Source organism: Tinamus guttatus, unplaced genomic scaffold (assembly GCF_059628265.1).
Source record: "Tinamus guttatus ecotype Peru unplaced genomic scaffold, ASM5962826v1 Tinamus_guttatus_pri_ptg000242l, whole genome shotgun sequence".
Taxonomy (NCBI): domain Eukaryota; kingdom Metazoa; phylum Chordata; class Aves; order Tinamiformes; family Tinamidae; genus Tinamus; species Tinamus guttatus.
In genome coordinates, this window is record NW_028288776.1 from 2,232,114 (window position 1) to 2,254,684 (window position 22,571).

Here is a 22,571-nt window from a genome sequence, read left to right on the forward strand (position 1 = left end):
GGCTGCCTGTGCCAGGGCCCTGTCCCCCTCACAGTAATGAAGTTCTTCAAGTGGAGCTGGAATTTACTGTGTTACCCCTTGTCCTGTCACTGGCCACCACCAGGAAGAGGTGGTTCTATCCTCTTTACATTCTCCCCTCAGGTACTTGCACATGTTGATCAGATCCCCTCTCAATCTTCTCTTCTGTGGGATAAACAGGCATCACATGAGGTAGCCTTTCAGATGAGCTATTTTGTATTTCCTTGCCTGAAGTTATATTTTTGTTTTAATTAACAGTTGAGAACTTTTGAAAAAGATTTCACATAATTGATTTAAAAAAAAAAAAAGAAAAAGAAAAAATGAAAAAGAAAATAGAAAAAGGAAGGTTACACATATTTCACAAGCTCAAATAATGCTACTTTACTATTTCAGGCATCTTTCAGTTCAGTTTAAAAAAAAAAAAGCATAAAATGTTGGTAATTGCACACATGTTTGCAAATGCACACATTCGCTCTTTTTCTAGTATTTTAACACATAATCCAAGGCGGTTGGAAACACTGTGGAAAGCTTTTTGGAAATGAAGTTTTGCAGTCTTGCCTAGGTCTGTCTGGCTCGTCCCTTCTTGCAGAGCACTGGGGTGAGCTCGTTAGCATTCCCTCCTCCTACAAGAGTGACATTTCATCTGTCAGCGTTGTTTATTGGCATCCACCAGATTGGTCCTGTGACACTGTTCTTCTATTTTATACTGTCTTGCTCAGTACAACCTTACATTTGCAGGGCATCCATTCCTTGAATCTTCTGGCAATCTTTTAAAAAAATAAAAGGTTTTTTTTTTTTTGAATTCTCTTCCTCCTTTTTTTTGACCAAGTCAACTTAACGCTACTGTTAACAACTTGTGAGTTTCTTCATCTCTGAGATCTGGAATGCTTTCTAGTGCTGGCTTTGCCCAATGAATATTGCATTATTTTTAGAAGATTTCTACATGCAGAGACAGAAAAGGTTGGCCAAAACTGAATTCGGGAAAAGGAGGAGAAACCATCGAAGATGTTGGAGAGTTTGCTTGGGGTTTGCTTCTTCAGTATCAGTGTGGGGCCTTTTGATTACAAGGCCTATCATTAAAACCATAATATTAAAGTATTGTTACTAAAGCTGTGATGGATTATAGAAGGAGATACTTTAAATACGTAGTTCTTCTAAGTATAAGATAGGTTTTAATGCAAGTTATAGACAGTATTATTAAAACAGCTCTGTATAGAGAATAAATGCCAAAATTTGAAGAAGGATATGCATGGACTTTCCTGGTGATTGCATGAAAAGGCAGCTATGTTTTTTTTATGTTATAATCAAGGATATGTTTTTAAACCTACAACATGATGACTAGAATGTACCCTGAATTTATGTAGACCGGTATGTCTTTGTTTCATCCGGATAAAAGCCATCTGTGTGGTATCTGTGGATTAGTAGGAGGGGAAAAAAAAAAAAAAAAAGTAAAAGCTTTAAGCAGAATCACAGCTTCTAGAATATAATCTTAACAGAAGGAAGTTTTTGCCCCTTAAGAAAATACTAACTGTGTTTTGGGGGATTTTCTTTTTCAATTTTACAATTGGAACTTAACTGCATATTTCAACTTGTGATACTAAAAAGCATATGAAGAAGGTGTGTTTCTCTTTGTGACTGCCAGTGTCAGACTGATACTGACTTCTTTTTGCCCTTCACACTTTTTTTTTTTTTTTCCCAAGCCGTTTTTCCATTAGGGGGAAAAAAAAAAAAAAAACCCTCCCAATTGGAAATATCTGGAAAGTACCAATTCTCTCTACCTTGGAAAAAAAAAGTTTTTGAATTACTGTATACTTCATTTCTCATTTGTGTCTCACACTGTGCAGAGTAGAAATGACCAGATGACCCCATACGATGCTGGTGTGGAAAGGTGTTCTCTTCAATTACAAGTTTGTCTGAACTAGTTTTTAAACCCCACTTAGAGCTCCTCCTTCTCAAGTTTACACTTGATGTTTAGAATCTCTAATATGCTGTTGTTTTTAAAGCTGGTAATCCTACTGCTGCTCATGGTTTTTGAATTGCCAGAACTCTAGACTTATATAATCAGTTTTCTGCTGTAAATCCTGACATTCTCATTATCAATTCCACCCTCACCCCCCCAAAACATAGAAACAAAGGTATAAATATATTCTTGAAAAGGAAGATGTGTTTGTTAGTGAAGCGTGTGGGAGTTTGTGGGATTAGTCCTTTATGTTTTCATAAGAAAAGCAATTTCTCAGGTCTCTTTCTAAGAATCAAATTCTGATATTTAATTTCGACAGTTGCTTTTTAAGTTCTTGAGTTTTTGTGCTTCACTAGCTTAAACACTTGAACTCTTTGTTTTGATCTTCACTCAGGCCCTCTGTGATTTTAGCATAAATAGTTTATTGGGATGTTTCCTTTTTAGGTTTTTAGTTGAGGTGAGATAGCTCTGCCATCAGGTTCATACATGCGAAATTGGTCCCTAGGGTGTTTTTTAATTTAAATTTTTATTATTTTTGTTTTTTTGACAATCCACATAGGTCTTGTTCACCCCAGGAGTCTCCTGATTGAAACAGGAGGTGACCCTGCCAGCTGGCACGGCTGCATCTGGCACGCACAGTGTCACTACAGCTTTTTGCGCAAGCGGTCAAACCTGTTGGTGAAATAACTGCAGCAAATCCCTGTGTACAGAGCTGAGTCCGTAAATCAAATCATTGAGTAGCTACAGCAGCTTTGGCTGTTTAGTGGCCTGTTCTCTTCTCTCTCCTCCCACCCCTGGGGTCAACCAGATTTTTGCTATCAGATGCTGAGAAACAGTAAAGATTGATCTTTTTTTTTTAAAATAGTTTATTACCACCTATTTTCCCATCCAAGGTTTAAAAAAAATCATTTGGCACTCATGTGTGCATAAACACACATGCACACATCTGCTTCCTAGTACTTTTCCCTAGTTAAAACCTTTCTGTTTTAACTAGGATAGCCTTGAGGCACTACTCTAAAGCAATTTTAAACATTTTATAGTATTTTATTCTTATGCAGTAGTAGTAAGAAATATTGCTTCAGTACTGCATGTTTTCCATCTCTTCTTTAGTATGTTCCTTCCAACATTACAGTTGGTTTAAAACAAAAACCTTTTTTTTTGTAGTGTGGTATCAGAGAAGAGTCCCTTCTAAATACAGTGCTTCTAAATGGATTTTGCCTCCCCCCAGTCTTGATCAGTAGTGCTCATCTTTAACTCTCACATACTTCAGCTAGGCTCTTTCGAGCTGTGTTGTTCCAGAGGAACTGCCTAGATTGTGAAGAAGATTTATCTGATGGATCTTAATCAGCAGACAGCTTTAAGGGTCATGGCTGAAGCCCTGCACTGGCAGGGCAGCCACATGGAGCTGATAGGATGATTTTAGCATGGGATTAGCAGATTTCTGGCCTTTCCTTTTGCAGCTAATGTGGGCATTGTCGTTTTCCACGCACCTGAGCTTAATCCTAAAGGCAGCAAGTAGGGATGATTCAAGGATAAAACCCTGACCACTGTCTGAAACGATTGCCATTTCAGAGCTAGTGCACTCTCCTTGTGCCACATAACAGTTTAAGATACTTTTGGCCATTGGTTAAGTTTCTGAGTTTAGCACTCGCAAATCTGTGTCAGAATAATATTGTCACTGCAGAAAGTCCTGTGGGTTGGCAAACTTTTACTTTGCAGGAGTCTGGGTGATAAGATCTCACAATGGGTATGTGACCTCTTAAAGAATAAAAAAACAGGTTATTTGGGAGTAATCGGATATCTGAAATGTGAGCAGTATTTTTGTGGAATCTGTAGCAGTCCTTAATGGAGTTTGTATGTCTTGAGTTTCTTGGGAACCTTTTGAAATTCCTTATTAGAATGCAGATTGCAGTGGCAGTAATGAGAATATGCTTGTGGTTTAATTTGCATTTTTCCCCTTTTGTTTGCAGGGCAGTATCTGATGGATCCAGCAGAAGCCAAGCTAAAATGTAGGTAGTGTGTCCTTTTCATCCTTAGTTTCAGTTAGAGTTACCTATTTAAAGTTAATTTAAATAGGTGATGAAAGAAGCAATCGCCTTACGGATTCTTGCCCTGAAATCAGTAATTGTGTTTAGAAGCTCAGTCTTCACTTAAGACATGTCTGGCCATCTGGTTCTACAGGAAAAAAGAGGAGTTTTTTTTTTTTTTTTTTTTTTTTTAAAAGAACAATTCAGCAAACAGAAAGAAGGCCAAAACCCCAAAATTCTTAAACAAGAACTACCACCAGATCCTTAAAATGTTTAGTGTGTGTCATGTTGTCATATGTACTTCCTGGCATGTAATCTAGTAGTTGCCATAAGCTTTCAAATCATCTGAGTAATAGTTATTTACCTTTCTCCCAGTTAAATATGTGAACCCGGAGAAATACTCTTCCAGGATATTTTATCTTCTAGTGCTCAAACTTTTGTAACATGCCTGTGATCTCTCAACTGGGTGCTGGTTTGGGTGTTGTGTGGTTGTGCTCTGGCATTTCACTAAGGATTCTTTCTGCCTCCATTTGTATTCTCAGGAGACTTTTTGAATAACAGACCATCCACAATAGCCTAGTCACTTAGGTAGACAGCAGATTGCTCTTCTAAGTGATAGAGTTTTATCATTGTGGGGAAAAAAAAGGGTTTTACTATCAGTGCACCTTATTCAGAGTGCATTTATCAGGGCATGCTGGGGGAGAGGGAGAGGAATATCCCTGTGCTCTGAAAACCTACAGAGCACATCTAAAACTGCTTCTGGAATTTGATCCAAGCTGGTAATTGAAAAGAGGGAGTCATCTTTCCTATGAGGTGAGAAGTTTATCTGTTTGTCCAAAGCCTTGGTGTTCATGTGACAGCAGAAGGGTTATGCTGTCCAGATTTTACAAGTCTAGCCTGGCCTTCCCAGTGTGGATACGCTAATACTGTTATGTGCCATTTACTGGGAAGTGCAGACAGGTTGAGGGAATCAGTTTATTCTCTTATGAGCAAATTCTCTTTGGTCTCTAGAGGGCCAGTGCTGTACTGAGTGGCTGTGCCAATGGGGTAAGGCTTCTCCTCTTGCTGCTTTGGCAAATCTTTAAAACTGCTGATGAAAACAAACAGCTTGCCAAGGGAAGGCAGTCTAGCTAAATGTACAGATTGAGTTAAATGTAAACAGTTAAATGTTTATTATAGGGTGCTTTGCTCTTTCTCTGCTAGTAAATCTTTTCTAGAGCCTAAATTGTCACTTTCCTTAGATAAGTCTACTGAGATGGATTTATAAAATTTTACTTAAGATTATTGTAATAGTTCCTGCTTATATGGCAGAATATTCAGCCTGTGTTTTCTGTAATGTTAAACAGCAGCAATGCAGGTGTAAGTTATCTATGTAGTGAGTCTTTGTTCTCTTAGTGTGTGCACGGCATTTTAGCTTAAATTAATATTTTATAAGACTTCCTTAAGTTTCAGGCTAAGTATGGACAGGTACATCATTTTTTACAACATAGTGTTCATTGTACTTGCTGTACAAATGCTGTGTAAAGATTTGTATAGAAGAGGTAGGAAAAGTTCACATGGTTTAAATCCAGCAGTGTCTCTGTTATGCCTGCTTTAATCTTCTAACTGTATTAGATGCTACTGTTAATCTAAAATGCTGCTGCTATTTTAGGATATGCCTACGTAACAGCTATAGCCAGCAATTGTACTAAGTTATTCACTGCTGAACCAGTTGCTCAGGTACCCTGCCTGTCTTTGTTGCTATGGGAGATTGGAAGACTATTACTGTGCCAGCGTCGTCATCAGGTAAAATGCCAATATTCTGAATTAAAAGATTTGATAACTTTACCTGTGGAATTATAGTTGTTAGAGAGAGAGCTTTTTCATACAGGACATTGTTGAATTTTAATGCAGTGTTAAATAGTGAATAGTACGTACAGTGCTTTGTTTTGGTTTGAGTCCTTACAGAATTGCCAGTGAAAAATACTATTCTTTCATATGTATGAAAGTTCTAAGAATTCACGCTTCTCAGAGTATCTCCCCTTTTCAGAGATTTGCTTTTGCTCTGTATTAAAGGAGTAAAATATTTTTTGGCTTTTTCTATCAAATAGCAATAGATTTTAGCACACACAATGTGAATAAGAATATGCCTGCATGTATTCCATAAAAATTCTTAATAAATTTACAAAACTTTCACCTGTAAAGGAAGTTGTGCTGCTTAGCCAGCCAGTTGGGAAGGAAGGCTGGAGCCTTTTCTTGGAGGAGGTGTAAAATTTAAAAGCTATAATATCTTAAAATAATGTTGGGTCTTCACTTTTCAATGAAAGTATACCTATCCAGTTCAACTGCTTAATATCTGAAATTCTGAATTCTAGATGAAATTCTAAACTTTCACCTTCTGAATTCCAGTAAATAATAATTCTGATAGTTAGGAATTTGTGCGTCTTAAACGATTAGTCCTGACATATTCTTAATATTTTTAACTTCTAGATAGCAAAAATATTTTTCAGTATACCTCAGAAAAAAAGATGTCTCCCCCAAGCTTAAACACACAAGTGCTACGCTTGCCACTGCCTTCATCCAAAAGCATGCACACCTTTTTCAGTGCCTTCTGCACAGAAGAGAATATTGAACAGAGTATATCCTATCTGAATAGGGTAAGTCAGATGTTCTTGTTCATGAACATAACATTATATCAGTTGTGGCAGTGAATATTCGTTGGTTTAGGGAGGGTTGTTTCTTAATGCTCAGAAGCCAAAGTTGGTGGGGGATAGTGGTTTGCTGTGTGCCCTGCCCCATGTATAGGATTCCATCTCGTATCTTGTTTCTCTCTTCTAGAGAACTATGAAGGATTGATCCACTTACTTACTCTCTTTCCCTCTTTGTCTTTTACTAGGAGTTGACAACGTTGGGCTTTCCTTCTATTTATGCAGAGTCCAAAGGAAAAGAAGTAAACTTAGTATCTGTCATAAATTGCATGAATGAATTACTTGTACTGCAGCACAAGAATCTTCGAGCTCAGGAAGAAGTAGAAATGCAGCATCTGAAACTGGGTAGTGATATGGATCATTTACAGAACTGCTATACTAAATTAAAGGTAGAGGAGGCTATTTCTGCCAATATTTTGCAGCACTTATTTTACCTGATATTGTACATTCTTCATGTGCCTGTTTTCTTGTATTTCTCCTCAGTGCTAATTTTAATTTGTATTTTTGTGTTGACTTTTTTAATCTTTCGATATTCATTTTATTAATACTGAACTATCAACACTTTTTCTAGGAGCAATTGGAATTATCTAAAAGGGAAATAGTTGGACTTCAGGAAAGGGACAGACAGCTGCAAAGCAAGAATAGAAATCTCCACCAATTACTTAAAAACGAAAAGGATGAAGTGAGTTACGTTGTACATCAATGTAGATCATTAAATAGATTTTCAGCAGTAGGTTGATTCTTCCAAGGCATCTCATAAATTTCATTTTGAATGCTTTTTTGTTTTTTTCTTTCAACATAGACAGTTGGCAGATGTCTTTCATGAAACTGAAATTGGCATTTTACACACTTGAATTAAATAGGTTTTATAAGGGATGAGTTCAAGCTACAAATATGGTAAGGAGTATTGAAGGAAAGCACATGTACAATTTCTTCATGCTTTCTGTGCTTTTTTTGAGTGTAATATTATTTTAGGAGGTTTAGAATAATGGAAATGTGGAAGAAGGTAACAGAATTTTGTCATTTGCTCAAATCCTCACAAACAGGAGCATTTTTTTTCTATGGTGTAGGAGAACAGAAGGCAAAAAGAAAGAGGAGGGGAGACCAGCCAAATGTAAAAGCACCGAAGAGCAGCCTCAAACTTTGGCATTCTTGCGAGAGCCAAAATCAGAAAGCTCCCTAAAACTTTGCTTAGTTCAGGATATGTCCCCTATACCATACTTGCATAACTCTCTTCTAGGTTCCTGTGATCCTATACATATTCATACAGTTAGCAATCACAGTATTAGCTCTATATAATTAACATCTTAATGTTTCTGCTAAAAATACTGATAGTGCTGTATGTTAGTAAGATTTAAACTGATGCTTTAAGTAGGCTGCAGTAGGTTTTGATAATACGGGTCAAGAATATGCTGTATAGTATGTTTCAGAGTTCTTTAAGACCAAATAAAATACTCTCTTACTCTCCCTTTTCCTATCCTGCTCTCCAAATGGAGCAGAGAGCCTATTATTGTTTCTAGTGCAAACCTTACCAGTGTACTTTGGAGTTAGAATAAAATTAGATCCTGAACATTAATTACTGACTTAAGCAGAAAATGTCTTTCTTAGCTCTACTCAGTAAAGGTGTCAAAGAAGCTCCTTGTGTGAGTCCGCAGATGATGAGTTTAGTACTACTTTAGAGGAACTATAGCATTGTAATATATTGCTGATGTTGATGGTTTCTGCAGAAAAGCAATCAAAATCCCTGAATTAAATACACCTGAGGCTGGAATCTGTGGGTTGGAAAACGGTCCTGTTTTCTTTTGTCACTCTCTTTGACTGGAAATACAATTTATTAATATAAACATTATTTCACTCTTTTAAAGAATTGTTATGTATTCATACTCTAGTTTAAGGTTGAAAGCAAATATCTTTTTTTTTTTTTTCATGGGATTGTTTTAGGTACAGAAGCTACAGAACATAATTTCTAGCAGAGCTACACAGTACAATCACGATATGAAGAGGAAAGAGAGAGAATATAACAAATTAAAGGAACGCTTACATCAGTTAGTCATGAACAAAAAGGACAAAAAGATAGGTAAATGGTGAACTTCACTGCAGCAGAATAACATATTCTATGTGTTTACAAATGTTCAGTTTTGTTTAAGAAAATGTTATCTAGATGTAATATTTAATTTCGTTCTTTTATGGTGTATTCCATGCATTTGTTTGTTTAGCACAAACTAACAGGGAAATCTTCAAAAAAAACACATTTTACTAGTGAGAATTACTTGAAATCCATTCGTAAACTACAGCTGTTTCTCTTCTGATTTCTTGCAATTGCCATCACAGAACTTTAGGTAGTGTCCTAAATACTACATAACATTCACCACTTCTGATCGGCAGGCAGCACTGCATGAGGTTGTGTTTTTTTCTTTGCAATTACGCAGTTCTACTCATGTTAATGATAGGAGAAATTTTAGAAAAGAAGTAAGATAATGCAGGAATAGCATGTGAAATTAGGAGAAAAGAAATCTTGATCATGTTAGCACTGTATAATTATACTGCACCCCAAAATTGTTTTCAAGACACCAGTGCTGTTTAGTGTGAGTGTAGTTTGGATTTGTTGTGTGGGTTATTTTTTGTGTTTTTTTTTTTTCTGAAAACCAGTATCACCAGTATGTAATGGTAAAAGCCGTCTTGGTCGTTTTGTACTTTGTGGTTCATGTAATGGCTTTGGAGTACTTGCACCATTATTCTCCAGTGTTTAATTACTGTGGGTCAGCAAATGTGACATGAAATCTCATTGTCAGATATGATGTGGGGAGTTGCTGCCATTAGAAGGGGAAGTCCTGCTCTTCCCCCCGTCCCCACCCTGCTCCAGCACCTCTCAGCTGTTTGCACATGTGACACTGCTGATTTGGCTTAGCTCCCAGATCAGGAGAAGACCGTTCATGTTGGTGCTGAAGTACTTTTCTGCCAGTGTAGTTTCCTGAACCTACATGTGAACAAGCTGAGGCAGTTGAGGGCCCTGAAACAGGAACACGCATTTTAGCAGTAGCAAATCATTATATCTAATGCTCATTATAGCATTAGTGCTCAAACTGACCTCATTAGCTCAGTTTCTGGAAGCCTCATCCTGACCACAACAATGATTATTCAGAGCAGGCTCTTGATTCAGGGTGGCTAAAACTAGTTCAGGTATCGTTGAGGACAAAATAACTGTATTCTAACTTGTTTTTCTTTGATAGCTAACTGGAATTAAATTTAGGCCACCTGATGGGATTTTTTTGTAAACGTATGTAGATAATTTTGCTTTAAGGAACAGCTTGTGAGACATCAGAAAGTTGCCTATTCTTTACTGGAGATAAAAATTGGCATCATTGCCGCAAGTGTGGTCAATATGCGATTATTATAGACGGCTAAAGTACAGATGAAGGTATCATTAAGAAATGTATACAAAAGATAAGACAGAATGACTTTTTCTGATTGATACCCAGAAGAGGATAAAAAGAAAAAAATTCTTCTTATCTCACTCTAGCTTAGTTAAGCAGGTCAATATAGTCTCCCATGTGTCTGAAGGCTGAGGGGATATTTAGATAACATGGTCACTTGACAACAATTACATGCAAATGTAAACAGGTAAATGTGGTATAATCTGAATATTTACATATTTTTATGTTGGTTAATGCTTTGAAACATCTTCTTTTGTCTGTAGCTATGGATGTTCTAAATTATGTTGGTAGAGCTGATGGGAAGAGAGGTGCATGGAGGACTGATAAGACGGAAGCCAGGTGAGCTCATAGTTGTTTCAGTGATGTTAATTGAAACATGTCATGGCTATCATGTTGCTAGTTTAAGATTTCTGCTTCCAGAAATGAAGAAGAAATGTACAAAGCTCTGTTAAATGATTATGAACAACGCCAAAAGCAGCTTTTAATGGAAAATGCTGAGCTGAAAAAAGTTCTTCAGCAAATGAAAAAAGAAATTATTTCACTTCTCCCGCCACAGAAGCAGAAACCTAAAGAAAGGTCTGAGGATGGACCAGTAAGTATTCTTCATAGAATCACAGAATGCAGTTAAAATTAAATCTGTGCGTAGCTTGATAGAGTGCTTGCTAGAGTCATTTGATCATAGATGAGTGATTAAATACACTATTGCCAGACCTGCAGTCGATTTTAGATCGTGTGTAGTGCTTGACATTTATCCTTTATTAAAATGTCCTGCCTCTGCCTTTGGATAATTTCCAGTCTATTTTGCCCGGTCAGTCTATGGAAAGCTTGCAAGTTTATTTTAAATGAATTTTAGATATAGTAGTTACCTGTATTTAGTTCTGTAATAACAATGCATTTTGGATGTTGTCTGCTTTCCATACTAAGATTTTGAAATTAATTTAAAAGTGCTTATGGAAGGAAAAAAGGCTTCCCATAGAAACCCTTGGGTCAGGAAACCCTGCTAATCAGGATGAGTTTCTACAGTCCACCGACTAGATGAGTTATTAACTCTTTTAATGGAGATGCTGATATGTTCTAGGAAAATAGCTGACTTCCAAGTAAAATGCCTTGAGTTTCTTTTTTTGTTTCCTGGCTCTAAGTATTACTTTGTTTACACAGGATACTTCATTTTTATGAAAACAGTATGTTCTTTGTTTAGCAGAGAGTTTATTTACTCTTTTTGTGAATTCCCTGTGAGAAGTCACAGTTTGTTCTGGTGCCAAAGTTGAGGGGGATAATCTAGAAGTTGAAGTGGGCTTCCCCTCAGAAATGAAAGAAAGAGGGTCGTCGGTCATCAGCAAGAATTGAAACAGAAAATAAACTGACAGGTTAGATTCTAGGAATCATTCAAGACTGATGGTGTAGAAGTAAGAAACTATTTAGCAGGAGAATATGAATGCCCTACAAAACAGGCTATGAAGCTATTCTGTTACAGAAAATAGCACATCATTATTTGAGAACATGTATATATGCACCCTCACATAGTGTTGCTTCTATAGAGTTCAGTACTCGCTCTTTCAAAAGGCCTGCTGTTCAGATAGAGTTGACCTACTACTTCCTATATTTCTGAGCTATCACAGGTAAATCTTGCCAGCTGCAGTGTTCTGTGTAGGAATAACCAGTCCAGTGCTTTCTTTTTTTTTGTGTAGGCACAAAAATTCTTCTTCACTAAACATCTGGCACCACAGAGTGATTCCCATGTGTATTCACTGATATACAATGTACTTGCCTTTGCTTTAAAAGTTTGTGTTGAAAATCAGCAGATTTAATGCATTATTACCACTCAGTGAAATGGAGTGATCATCTGGAGCCAGGTCTTGGGTATAGCATACGGTAGAAAACATACTTAGATTTCTGTGCTCTAAGTGGACCTTTTGCTAGTTAGGACTACAGGGAAGCCAGCAGGTTTTGGCATAAACTTGAGTTTGCTTGTGAAAATGTAGTGATGGCAATGGGACTTGTGTGAGCTTGCATACAGAGGTGATCTTGGGGAAAAACTGGCATTTAGCCCTGTGAAATAACACCATTCTTGAGTGATTAAGACAAGTGATTGGAAAATAATAGCTATTGCAGCATTATTAGTCTGTTAATAAAAGCCTGCATTGAAACTTTCTTCCAATGAGTCATAGTAGTACTAATTAACGTAACTTAGAAGAATGACTGACTAGACAACACTGATTTCTAGTAGAATAATAAAGGAAGTAATTATTAGATGCTGAAGTGTAGTATTAGAAGTCTGAAGTGTAGTTATTTGAGCAGGGTTGTAAGGCTATATACTTTTTAGTCTGTTTCATGCCTTCTCTAATTTCATGTATTTAAAAGCACTCTTGTGTTTTAACTGTTTTGCCTTTATTGTGACAGACTGCTTATTTTTTCCCTCATTTGTCAAGTTCATATAAACAGGGAAGGAAAAAAAAAACAGCCAAAAATGCTGCAGCAAAAAAAAAGAATTCTAGCTGAGTTTTGAAATGAATTAGACTCGCAGTTATCCCACACTGATGTTATATTGATTAATCTTTCATCTAGAAGGACTGATTTGCTTTGTGAATGTCTGAAAAGAAATTTCTATTTAAAACATAACCCCTGATAGTTCATGTGTATTTGTGACCTTTTTTTTCACATTTTGGTATACAACCAAACTTGTGCTCAATTTCTTGCAAGCAAAAAAAATCCATAATATTTTTATTGGAAATGCTAATTTATTCTTAAAATAAAGCGTGAGCCTTGGAGTGTGGCAGCTGCTGATGTAGTCATACCAATCATTATTTTGCTTCCCAAAATGCCAGGCACGAAACCAACTAGGCCAGTCCTTGCTTTGCATCTTGGAACGAAGTAGCCTTGGAAACTGTCTTGTTTGGATTAGTCAGTTCTTGGTTCCCAAAGGTGAAGCTTTGAGAGCCCATGTTTAGCTGAGCTCCTGGGCTGCTGTCCCTAGAGCAGGGGCCCTGGGTGCTGTGGGCAGAAAATCCTGGAGCCCCTCAGAGCCCCAGAAATCGGGCTGTGAGGCAGGGTTTTGTCAGGGTCTGTTTGCCTCAGAACCATCTGCTAGTGGGTCTGGTGAAGAGGCTGGTGTTCAAGAACATCTCTCCTGCCACGAGTTCTGTCAGAAGCAGCATGTGCTGTTACAAGATTCATTTTTGGTGAGCTGTAGTTTTTTTTGACAGTGGAAGCTGGACTCTTGACTGATTTACAGTAATGCAGGAATCACAGAAACTTGCTTACATTAAATGTAAGCATCTCAAGTTATGTGTAGGAGAATTATAGCCTGTGTTATTTTGCCAATTTTATGCAATAATGGACAAGGTAAGACTTTGTCTGAGTAACTTAATAGTGGCTTTAAAAAAAATTGCCTCGGTCATACTTTGCAGTCCTTGTTCACATCTGTGATTGGATCTCTGTTACTTATATGGAATAAAGTGAGATTATTGGAATGCAGAGTTTGTGACTAAGATACTTTTAAGCTCACATTAAAAATGGTAATACTATCATAGTGATATCCAGAGGTCTAGTGCAGATTAGACTTTCATTGTGTTAGCGTATTTTTGTGCAAGTGAAGCAAGAAAATCTTTCTTTATGTAATGACAAAAAATATTAAAAATATTATTTTCTCTTTTAGATATTGTTTTGCTCTGAGATGTCCTAAACTCCAGCTTTAGAAGATAGTGTTACTGTATCTGTAGGTGAAATATTATTGCCCCTTTTGAATTTGTCATTTTTTGTTATTTCCCATCCCATTTTTCTTACTCACATACGGCTAGAAGGATTTGGGGAGGAGTGGACCCAGCTCTGCCAGGTAGTTAAGCGGCTTTTTAACTTGGATCTAAACTGCTCTGAGACGACCTTAAATCCTGTCCGCGCTGCATAGTGAGCCCAGGCTTCTGCAGCAGACTTGGACGGGCATGAGTTTGGCAGCAGGACTTGTCAGTAATCTGAACTTCCGTGGCTGGAAGATGTGTTTGAGTGAAATGCGTTTGTGTCTTGTAGCTGATGCTCTGCCTCTGTGCTGGAGGTTTGGGGACCGTCTGCCTCTGTCTTTTGGGCTTTTTGCCGTCAGGGAACCCAAGTTTTCCTGGATGGAAAGTTTTCCTGGATGCCATCCCTGGCACCCAAGTTTTCCTGAATGGAAACATCTTTCCTAGCTCTAAAGACTCTTATTTTCTTCACTTAATTAAATTCATATACATAAATAGGTAAGTAAATACTTAGGGTGGTTTGCAGTGGACTCTCTTTGTGCTCTTACAGGTACTGTCAGACTTGGAAGAGGATATTGGAGAATTAAATAAAGAGAATATGTGGGAACTGTCTTGTGAAACTGTGCGAGAGCAGCTTACCAACAGCATTAGAAAGCAGTGGAGGATGCTGAAAAATCATGTTGAAAAACTGGATAACCAAGGTGATGCTCAGCTGCATTGCATATGCATGCACATTGTTACTGATAATTCCATTTTGGATACCATACTTTTAGGCTTTGCTCGACTAAATAATCAGCCTGAGCTAAAAGGGAACTAAAATGGAAGGATTATGATCTAGCAGACTTTCTACAGGACTTCTGAGTGGAATTTTCTGTGCGAGTTTTAACTGAGGGACGTTAGGGAAGTAATTGTATAGCCTGCCTATTATCCTGGGAAACGACACAGTCAGTTTGATGCAGAAGACAGTTTTCTGGAGAAATAATTATTTTTCTCTTGAAGACGCCTTAATAACTACTATTGTTGTCTTAGTCCAGCTATTTGAGCTGTACAAGTAATGCAGATATAACAACTAGAAGTAATTGTTAGCAAAATAAATCTAAGTCCTTTTAAGAGCTCAGGTTTTCCATGGCCAAGCTCCTAAGGCTCATGCTCACATTCTAGAGTGAACTCGCTGATGGTATGGTGCTGAACTCTCCTTATTTCCAGCTGTTGAGCAGCATTAAAAGACAGCTAAAAATATATAAAATTCTTTCCTAGTATTATTTTTCCATGTAAGCAAATGCCGCTGCTACCACAGGGGTATTTGCAGTCAAGAACGAGACTGAGAAGGTCATGCAAGCAATTACAAATGAAAGAGCAGATGGTCTGCAAGAAAATATCTTTCTTAAAATGTTTACATTGTGGAAAAAAAATTTAACACAAGCTCTGAGTTAATACTTGATTGGTGTAAATAACTGAAACAGCTATAAGTAGCAGGAGAAAAGTGCTTCAAGTTCTTACAGTTGTGTTGTTTTGATCTTTTTATTTTATGCAGATGACCAATTTTTAGTCCTATAGGATTCAGTTAAGGTTCAAACATGGACATCAGACGTTCAAAATATGACTTACAACGGTACCTTTGATAGCAATATGTTGCCACATCTGCATTAAGATAATGTGGGATATAATTCAAGAAATTTATTTCTCTCAATCACTTGCGTGACGGGATAAAAAATGTGTGTGATGTTCTGACTGTTAGCCTTTCTTATCTTTCACAGAACATGAAGAATGCAAAGACTTTATGTGCAAAAATACATGCATATATCTATGTGTGTGTATATATATTTATATAGTTGGTATCATGTTTTTATGAACACACATGCCCTTCAAAAATGGCATCAGAAGAATAAAGTTAATAGCATGTGAGTGAAAAGTCTCAGTTATCCCAACTTCTTTTAAATAATCAGTGAAATGAGAATTCTTAAATATACATGACCCTTTATTGCAACGCAGACTCATGGCTACTCATGATACCTCAGGGAATGCAGAACAGCTAGAAGGAGTTTTATTGCCATTTTTCTAAACTGGATTTTATGCCTGATTTACATATGTAGTACCAAGCCTGGTTTTCTACCTTTTAGAAGTAATTTTGAATCCACTGTATCTATGTATTATCTTCTGTCTTTCCAGAAAAACAAATATAACTTTATTTATTTATTTATTTTTACAATTGCTCCCAGTAATGAGGGATTTCTTGTTTGTAAGTTTTGTTTTCTTGTTTTCTTTTTTTCTCCCCTGTTAGTGTCTCGTGTACATTCAGGGGCTTTGAATGACAAAGATGTAATTTCAAGAGAAGACCATGAACTGGAAACTGAAAAGCTAGAGTTAGAAATTCAGCAATGTAAGGAAATGATCAAAACGCAGCAACAACTCTTACAGGTAGCAGGCTTTCATTTGTTATCTTTGTTATGTGAATCTGAGCCTTTCTTCAATGGGCTTCTTCCCTCTCTGAGCACTTCTCTATTCACTGAGAATCCTTTTTAAATAAAATGTTTTGGTGTTTGACATGAGTTCTAAGCGTTTCAGTTAGGTTAGTTTGTAGGTTTATAACTTCAAACCTGGTAGGAAGAATTTGGGAAATAAACAGAGGTTAGGAAAGCTGATGCCTGAGCAGGGTCATTTTGTTTACTGTCCACAAACTCTCCCTTCCCTTCCCCCCTCTATTTATGGCAGAGTTTCTATGTTAAACATAGTGATTTTTTGATAAAACTACAAATAAAACTGAATCTAATATACTGCACAACCTAATAGTAATTCCTAAATTTTTTTGATACTTTTGTCTGCAGCAGCAGCTTATGTCTCCATGTGATGATGATACCACGCTGTTATTACAAGACTGTTATTTGTTGGAAGAAAGAGAGCGTCTTCAGGAAGAATGGAGACTATTTCGAGAACAAAAAAAGAATTTTGAGAAAGAACGACGAAGTTTTACAGAAGCTGCTATTAGATTAGGACTTGAGGTATTAGAGAAGTGGAAAGGTATTAGAAGAGAGAGCTCATATGGAAGATGAGTTAGTGTTGTAGCAGTGAAACTACATAAGGCACAGCCATTCAGTGATATCTGTTTGCTAACATCTCTGTGCAGCAAGCTCACTCTTCTCATTTTACTGTGCAAAATTTTTGTTTGCACGGTATAGCAGATAATTCTCTTGGTATTTTAAAAAAGAGTTTTTTTCAAATGTAAATTTGAAAGTACAATTACCTTAACTGGAGTAGTCTGTTCTGTTATCAGTCTCGGCTTTAGAAACATCTAGATATTTAAAAAAATCCATTTATTTTTACTTGAAATTGGATCCTGTTTAGCTTGGTTTTCTAAAGAAAAAAGGCCTGTGCAAATTTTAGCCACATTTGGCTGAGTGTCTGAGATTTCAAAGATATCAGACTTTCGTGAAAATTGGTGGCTATGCAGAAACCCAAATTAACTGCTGCCTTTTGCTCAGTAGAGACATTATCTGTTCAGTTTTGTCCAGCCAGGAGTTAGGGCCAAGGGTATGAAGGACACAGAAGGGGATTACAGGTTTACTAGGGAAGGCAGGTTATGGTTATGTAGTGGTCATAAAGCTATGATGGTACAGATATGACAGGACAGAAGTATATTGAAGAAAGAGAGAAGGAACTTCTTACAGCTTGACTTCTTACAGAATTACTTGCTTTAACATGCAGATGAAAAGGTTGAGGGGGGAGGGGACTGAGTTTTTAAGCACTGTGGATTCAGTTGGTCAGGTGAAAGCACTACTGTTTTTCACAAAATCCCTCATGATTAGAACTAGAGGGCACTCATTGAAACTGGCTGGAAATTAGTCCAAAACATATAAAAGAGGATAGTTTTATACTCACTGGTTAGTGGGCGTCTGGATTTTGCTCCCGCAAGAGATTGTGGAGATAGTCAATATGCTTCAAAAAGCAGTTGGCTAAACTCCTAAACAGACCATCCACAAATGGATGCCAAAAGGAAGAACCAGGAAAGTATCTTTGACATCTCTAATCAAGTGACTTTGGAGGAATTTTGGGGGGAATGGACAGAAATTGGCCCAGTTCGTATGTTCTCCCTAAGTGGCATCTCCTGTGGTTGCTGTTGGAGACAGAATGCTGAGCAGGGTGAACAACCTTTCCTTTTTTTTTTTTTTTTTTTTCTTCTTTCATCTAAGAGAGCTCAGAGTTAGACGATTCTTCTACACTTCTAAGAGATAGTTCTGCACTGCTTTAAAAAAAAAAAAAAAAAAAAAATGTCCAGAAGGTAGTGTGACTGTGTGAAAGGCCTCAGGAACACTGAAATGAAAGGGTTAGTTGGATCTCTGTGAAGCAAACGGTGGCGTTTGGTCTGTAAAGAACCCTTCAGCTAATCCTTGTGAGATTGAAAAGATTCTCACATAGCTGTAATTTTTAGTTAAACTTCTGGCTCTTCTTAAATATATGTATATGTTATGCTTTAGTTTTTAGATAAAATAGCATCAATTTAGTGTGGATTAAGCTTGTTCCTCTTGTCATAAATTTAAGTGGCATTTCTTTTCCTAGAGAAAGGCTTTTGAAGAAGATAGAGGAGCATGGTTGAAACAACAGTTCTTAAGTATGACTACTGATTACAAGCACTCTGAAAATGCGACAACTCCAAGTGCCTTCTTAGGAAGCAAGTATTCCGTTTACATTATGTTACAGTAATCTTTTTTTTCCTTTCCTCCTCTCCCCCTCCTCTCTGTAACCTGAAGAGATCCCCCATCTCTGTAATGTGCAGATGTGAATATGAATAAAAATCAAACTATTCTTTGGGAGCTGGTGGGGGAGGCCACCAAAACCAAATTGCACCATATATCTGTATCTGTCAGGGCAACATGTCAGATGCATGAAAACAGAGCTGTTAAGAGCAGAGAATATTTGGAATTACTGAATTAAATGTGGGCATATATGGCAGTTCAATTTCAAAGTTCTAATCTTAATATGAGAATAATTTTACTCAAAAAGATGATAAAATATGTCTATGTAAGTATTTTATAGCATAGTTATAGTTTGTACTATGACTCTTATTTTAAATATTTATAACTCTTGCATTTTTTCTTTATATCTGATAAGTTGTTTTCCTCCTGCACCCAAATGCTTGAATAGGCACATGTGGTGTTTGCTCTTCACCACTGAGTTTTGGCTACTTTTAAGGAGAAAAATAATAAAAATAAAATAAAAAAGGAAAAAGTAACAATAGTCTTTATTATATGGATTCCTCTTGTAGGGACATATAAAGATAAATATGTGAAACAGCTGGCAAGTAAATATAGATGTGTGAGTATGTATTCTTGGCAGATAAAGTAGCCTACTACTTCTGCTCTGGGTCCCCTTTCTTCCATCTGCCATTCCTATAGGCCCTGTGTATGCTTCCTGTAGGTGTGAAATGGTCTGCTGTAATTGGAAAATGTTTATATAGAAACAGAATTGAGATTATTGGGATATTACTCATGAAGAATGACTTGATTCAATGCTCTGTGAATAACTTAGGAAGGCGGTATGCCAAAGCTTTTGATTTGAAATTTCCTTTGTTTCTGATTTTTAGTATTTCTGGACCCATTTAATGCAGTATATTCTAAATTGTATTTTTCAGTCTTATGAATCCCATCTTTTAAGCAACTAGAGAATACTAATAGAAAAAAAGAAAAATGCTAACACAACCATTTGGATATTACTCCCAAAATTATCATTAGATTTGTTTTTAAAATTAAATTTTCATTTTTATGACATCAGTCTAAATACTTAGTTCTTTAGCTACAGTAAATACTTCAGAATACAGAATAATTCTTTTTTTTTTATGCCAATATATATGAAGAGTTTGAAATTTAAAGAAGAAAGGTTGACAGGAAAGGATCTCGTCATGCCACATTTGACCAAGGCTTTCTATTGTCTTTACTGATTGCTAAATTAGGTCATATAAATGCTAAGGAATCTAATTTATTATTACTTTGTTCTGTATTCAAACAAGTTAGTAAGTACTCATGTTAATGTTAGTTTCTTTAGCTTTTTTGCATGCATACTGAATTTTTTTGTTTTTCACCTGAGTAAAAAGTTATTTAAATTGTGAAGCAAGAAGCTTTACATTTGACTGACTTTAAACTTGACTAGGATGTGACCACTTGCAGTAGGGCATGTTTGAATGTCTCATTTTGAAATTTATAAATGCAATTTTTAATTTCAGTAGCCTCAAGCATACTTTCTGTTGCCATTCCAGTGCAAAATTTTGTGAGATTTATCATTATAGATACAGTAGGCATTGGTTTGTTTTTACTTAATCTGGTCCTTCAGATATTTTTAAGTGCACTGTAGTTTGAGATATATGTGTGTGTGTGTGTGTGTGTATATATATATATATATATATTTTTTTTTTCCTTCTAATATCTTTGATGATGCACATTGCTTTTAGGTTCTGACCAAGGCAATCGGTTAGTGAACTCCACATCTCAGCAAAGAAAACCTCACTGTATGTTGAGTGTACCTGTTCCAGCAGAACCTTGCCAGACGTCTCAGTGTATTTCACAAAACAGGTATCTCTTGCAGATACGTCATTGCAGGTCATTATTTTGATTAAACCATTCATGGAAACTGTAGGGACACACTGGTCATAACTTAAAAAATGCTTAGGCTTTATGACTGATACATAGCAAAACATGCTAAACATCATAGTAATCATAATATCTTAGTATTGTGGTTCTGTCTGTACCTTAATTTGTAAAAGACTGTATTGTTGCTTACGTTGTAACTTTTCTTTTTTTCTTTTTTAAACAGTTCCAATGCTGCATCAAAGAAACCTGCTGGAGACAACAACCTAAAACAGTGGGAGGGAAGTGACCAAGAAGAAACTGAATAATGCACAAAGTCATGGGAAAGCTTTTGGAGTTGGCACTCTGTTATGTAGAAACTTGCACATAGAACAACTGCCTTAGACTTCCTAGGGTTGCCTGTTGTTTTTGTTAGAATAAGTATATGAACACATCTCTAAAGTGAAATGGAATGCTGTGAGTTTGATTATCCTTCTAGAGGATTATGTGGTGATCTGAAGTGTGTGTGCGTGTGTATGTGTGTGCACATGGCTTTTATTTTTTAGACCATTTCTTGCCTCTTTTTTTCTTGCAACTCTTGAAAGATGTTTATTTAAAAATATATAAAAGCTTTGATATTTTTCTAGTAACAGAAGCTCTGATTCTGTGAATGAAGCAATGGTTTAAAACTTTAGCTGTAATGAAACACACAATCCTAATACTTCATTACAGACAGAGATAGCACTTTTAGGACTTGTTTAATTATTGGAAACATTCATTTATGTCACAAGTGTAACTGATATTAAAAGTTCTTTTGCCTCAACTTGAATGTACAGTATACTGTAGATTTTTAACAAAACAGGTTCTATATTTATTAAGTTGCGTGATTTGAAAATACCTCTTTGATATTTCAGATGACTTTAAGTGCAAGATCTTTATATATTTGTAAATAGACAAAGTAAGTGATTATGCTAAGATGCCATGAATGAAACACATGCATCCATTATATTATTTTACATGGTAATTTAAATTGTTTTATAGTGATACTCAGTTTACAGATGCATTAGAACTTTCAATGTTTCAGTCAGGAAACAAATTATTTCAAACATATCTGAACAATAAATGTGTAAGTTTATTCTAAGAAACTCTGATTCTGTGTTTTATGTGCATTAATTTTTTAAGCTATCTGGGTTTTAGAGCTAAGGTCCACTACCTCAACAAACGTTTGGTGCTATTTTTGTCTTCTGTTTTTTTTCCTCTTAGTGGATGCCAGATTATTTTGATGGAGTCTTAGGGAAATCCGCTTTGTTTATAACCTAATGAAAGTAGCCAAAATGAGATGCTTCAAAGTACCTTTCACCTGTGCACTTTTCTTTCCTTGTCCGTTATAAGTCCCTCTTTTCGTCTTTGGATCCTCATGTCTTTGTCAATGCTTGCGTGTAGGTCCTGCCCTAGTGTAGCTGACCTTTCGGAAGGTACCTAAGAAACTTTTCTCCTTATCAAGGTAATAGAAAGGAAATTAAGTCCAAAGCTCAAGAGTCCTCTGTTGAAAATGAATTGCTGCAATTGCCTTACATTCAGAATTGGATGTAATGTTGTGATTGGACTCCCTGAAAAATTAGCCATAAAAAAAGACATAAATGAAAATGAAAATCCAAGGAGGTAATGCTGAAAACTCTCGTGTTCTGCTGGTTATCTCAAAATTACAGCTGAAGTAAAATAAGTAGCCAGTAAACTTGCAAATGTGCTTAGAGTATGGTTCTGGGCAGAGCTTCTCTGGGGAAGGACAGCGCTATGTGCACTAATGTTTTTTCTGCTGCATAGGCAGGCCTTATAGCCTTTACTATAATCAGCAGCAGCAGCATGGGGTTTCTGAAGTAACCCTGATTTTTCCCATCCTGTCTCCTCCAATTCACTCCCAATGAACGGGGGATCATTAGGGATGCCTGCTGAAATAAACTAATGGTGTACAAGTACTGTTTGGTTTATATGTTCCCTATAATGCTTGGGACAGCTAGCTAGGAAAGAATAAAACTACGTTTTCTAAAACATTAAGAGATGTGAAATGAAAAGTGGAAGATGATTGCAATTTAGTGAGAGTGCAGTGACTTGCAGCTAGGGCTCATATTTTCAAACAGATTAACCAGTTCTTTGAACACG

The 22,571-nt window shown here is 36.5% G+C and overlaps 1 protein-coding gene across 1 annotated transcript; it reads left to right on the top strand.

The window, feature by feature from the left end:
* Positions 1 to 3,941: 3,941 nt before the first annotated feature.
* SSX2IP (SSX family member 2 interacting protein) lies at positions 3,942 to 21,556 on the top strand. Its single transcript, XM_088526025.1, has 14 exons — positions 3,942 to 3,987; positions 5,657 to 5,790; positions 6,475 to 6,641; positions 6,881 to 7,081; positions 7,264 to 7,374; positions 8,634 to 8,769; positions 10,390 to 10,465; positions 10,547 to 10,718; positions 14,408 to 14,558; positions 16,139 to 16,275; positions 16,683 to 16,856; positions 18,412 to 18,523; positions 20,297 to 20,417; positions 20,659 to 21,556. Exons 2-14 carry the CDS (start codon positions 5,748 to 5,750, stop codon positions 20,738 to 20,740), a joined length of 1,683 nt encoding a protein of 560 aa, XP_088382151.1. The 5' UTR covers positions 3,942 to 3,987; positions 5,657 to 5,747; the 3' UTR covers positions 20,741 to 21,556.
* The last annotated feature ends 1,015 nt before the right edge of the window (positions 21,557 to 22,571 follow it).

Coding starts and splice junctions, on each gene's coding strand:
- SSX2IP (XM_088526025.1), top strand. CDS start 5,748: ATGGGAGATTGGAAGACTATTACTGTGCCAGCGTCGTCATCAG. Junction 7,082..7,263: donor ACTGCTATACTAAATTAAAG/GTAGAGGAGGCT, acceptor CACTTTTTCTAG/GAGCAATTGGAATTATCTAA. Junction 8,770..10,389: donor CAAAAAGGACAAAAAGATAG/GTAAATGGTGAA, acceptor TTTTGTCTGTAG/CTATGGATGTTCTAAATTAT.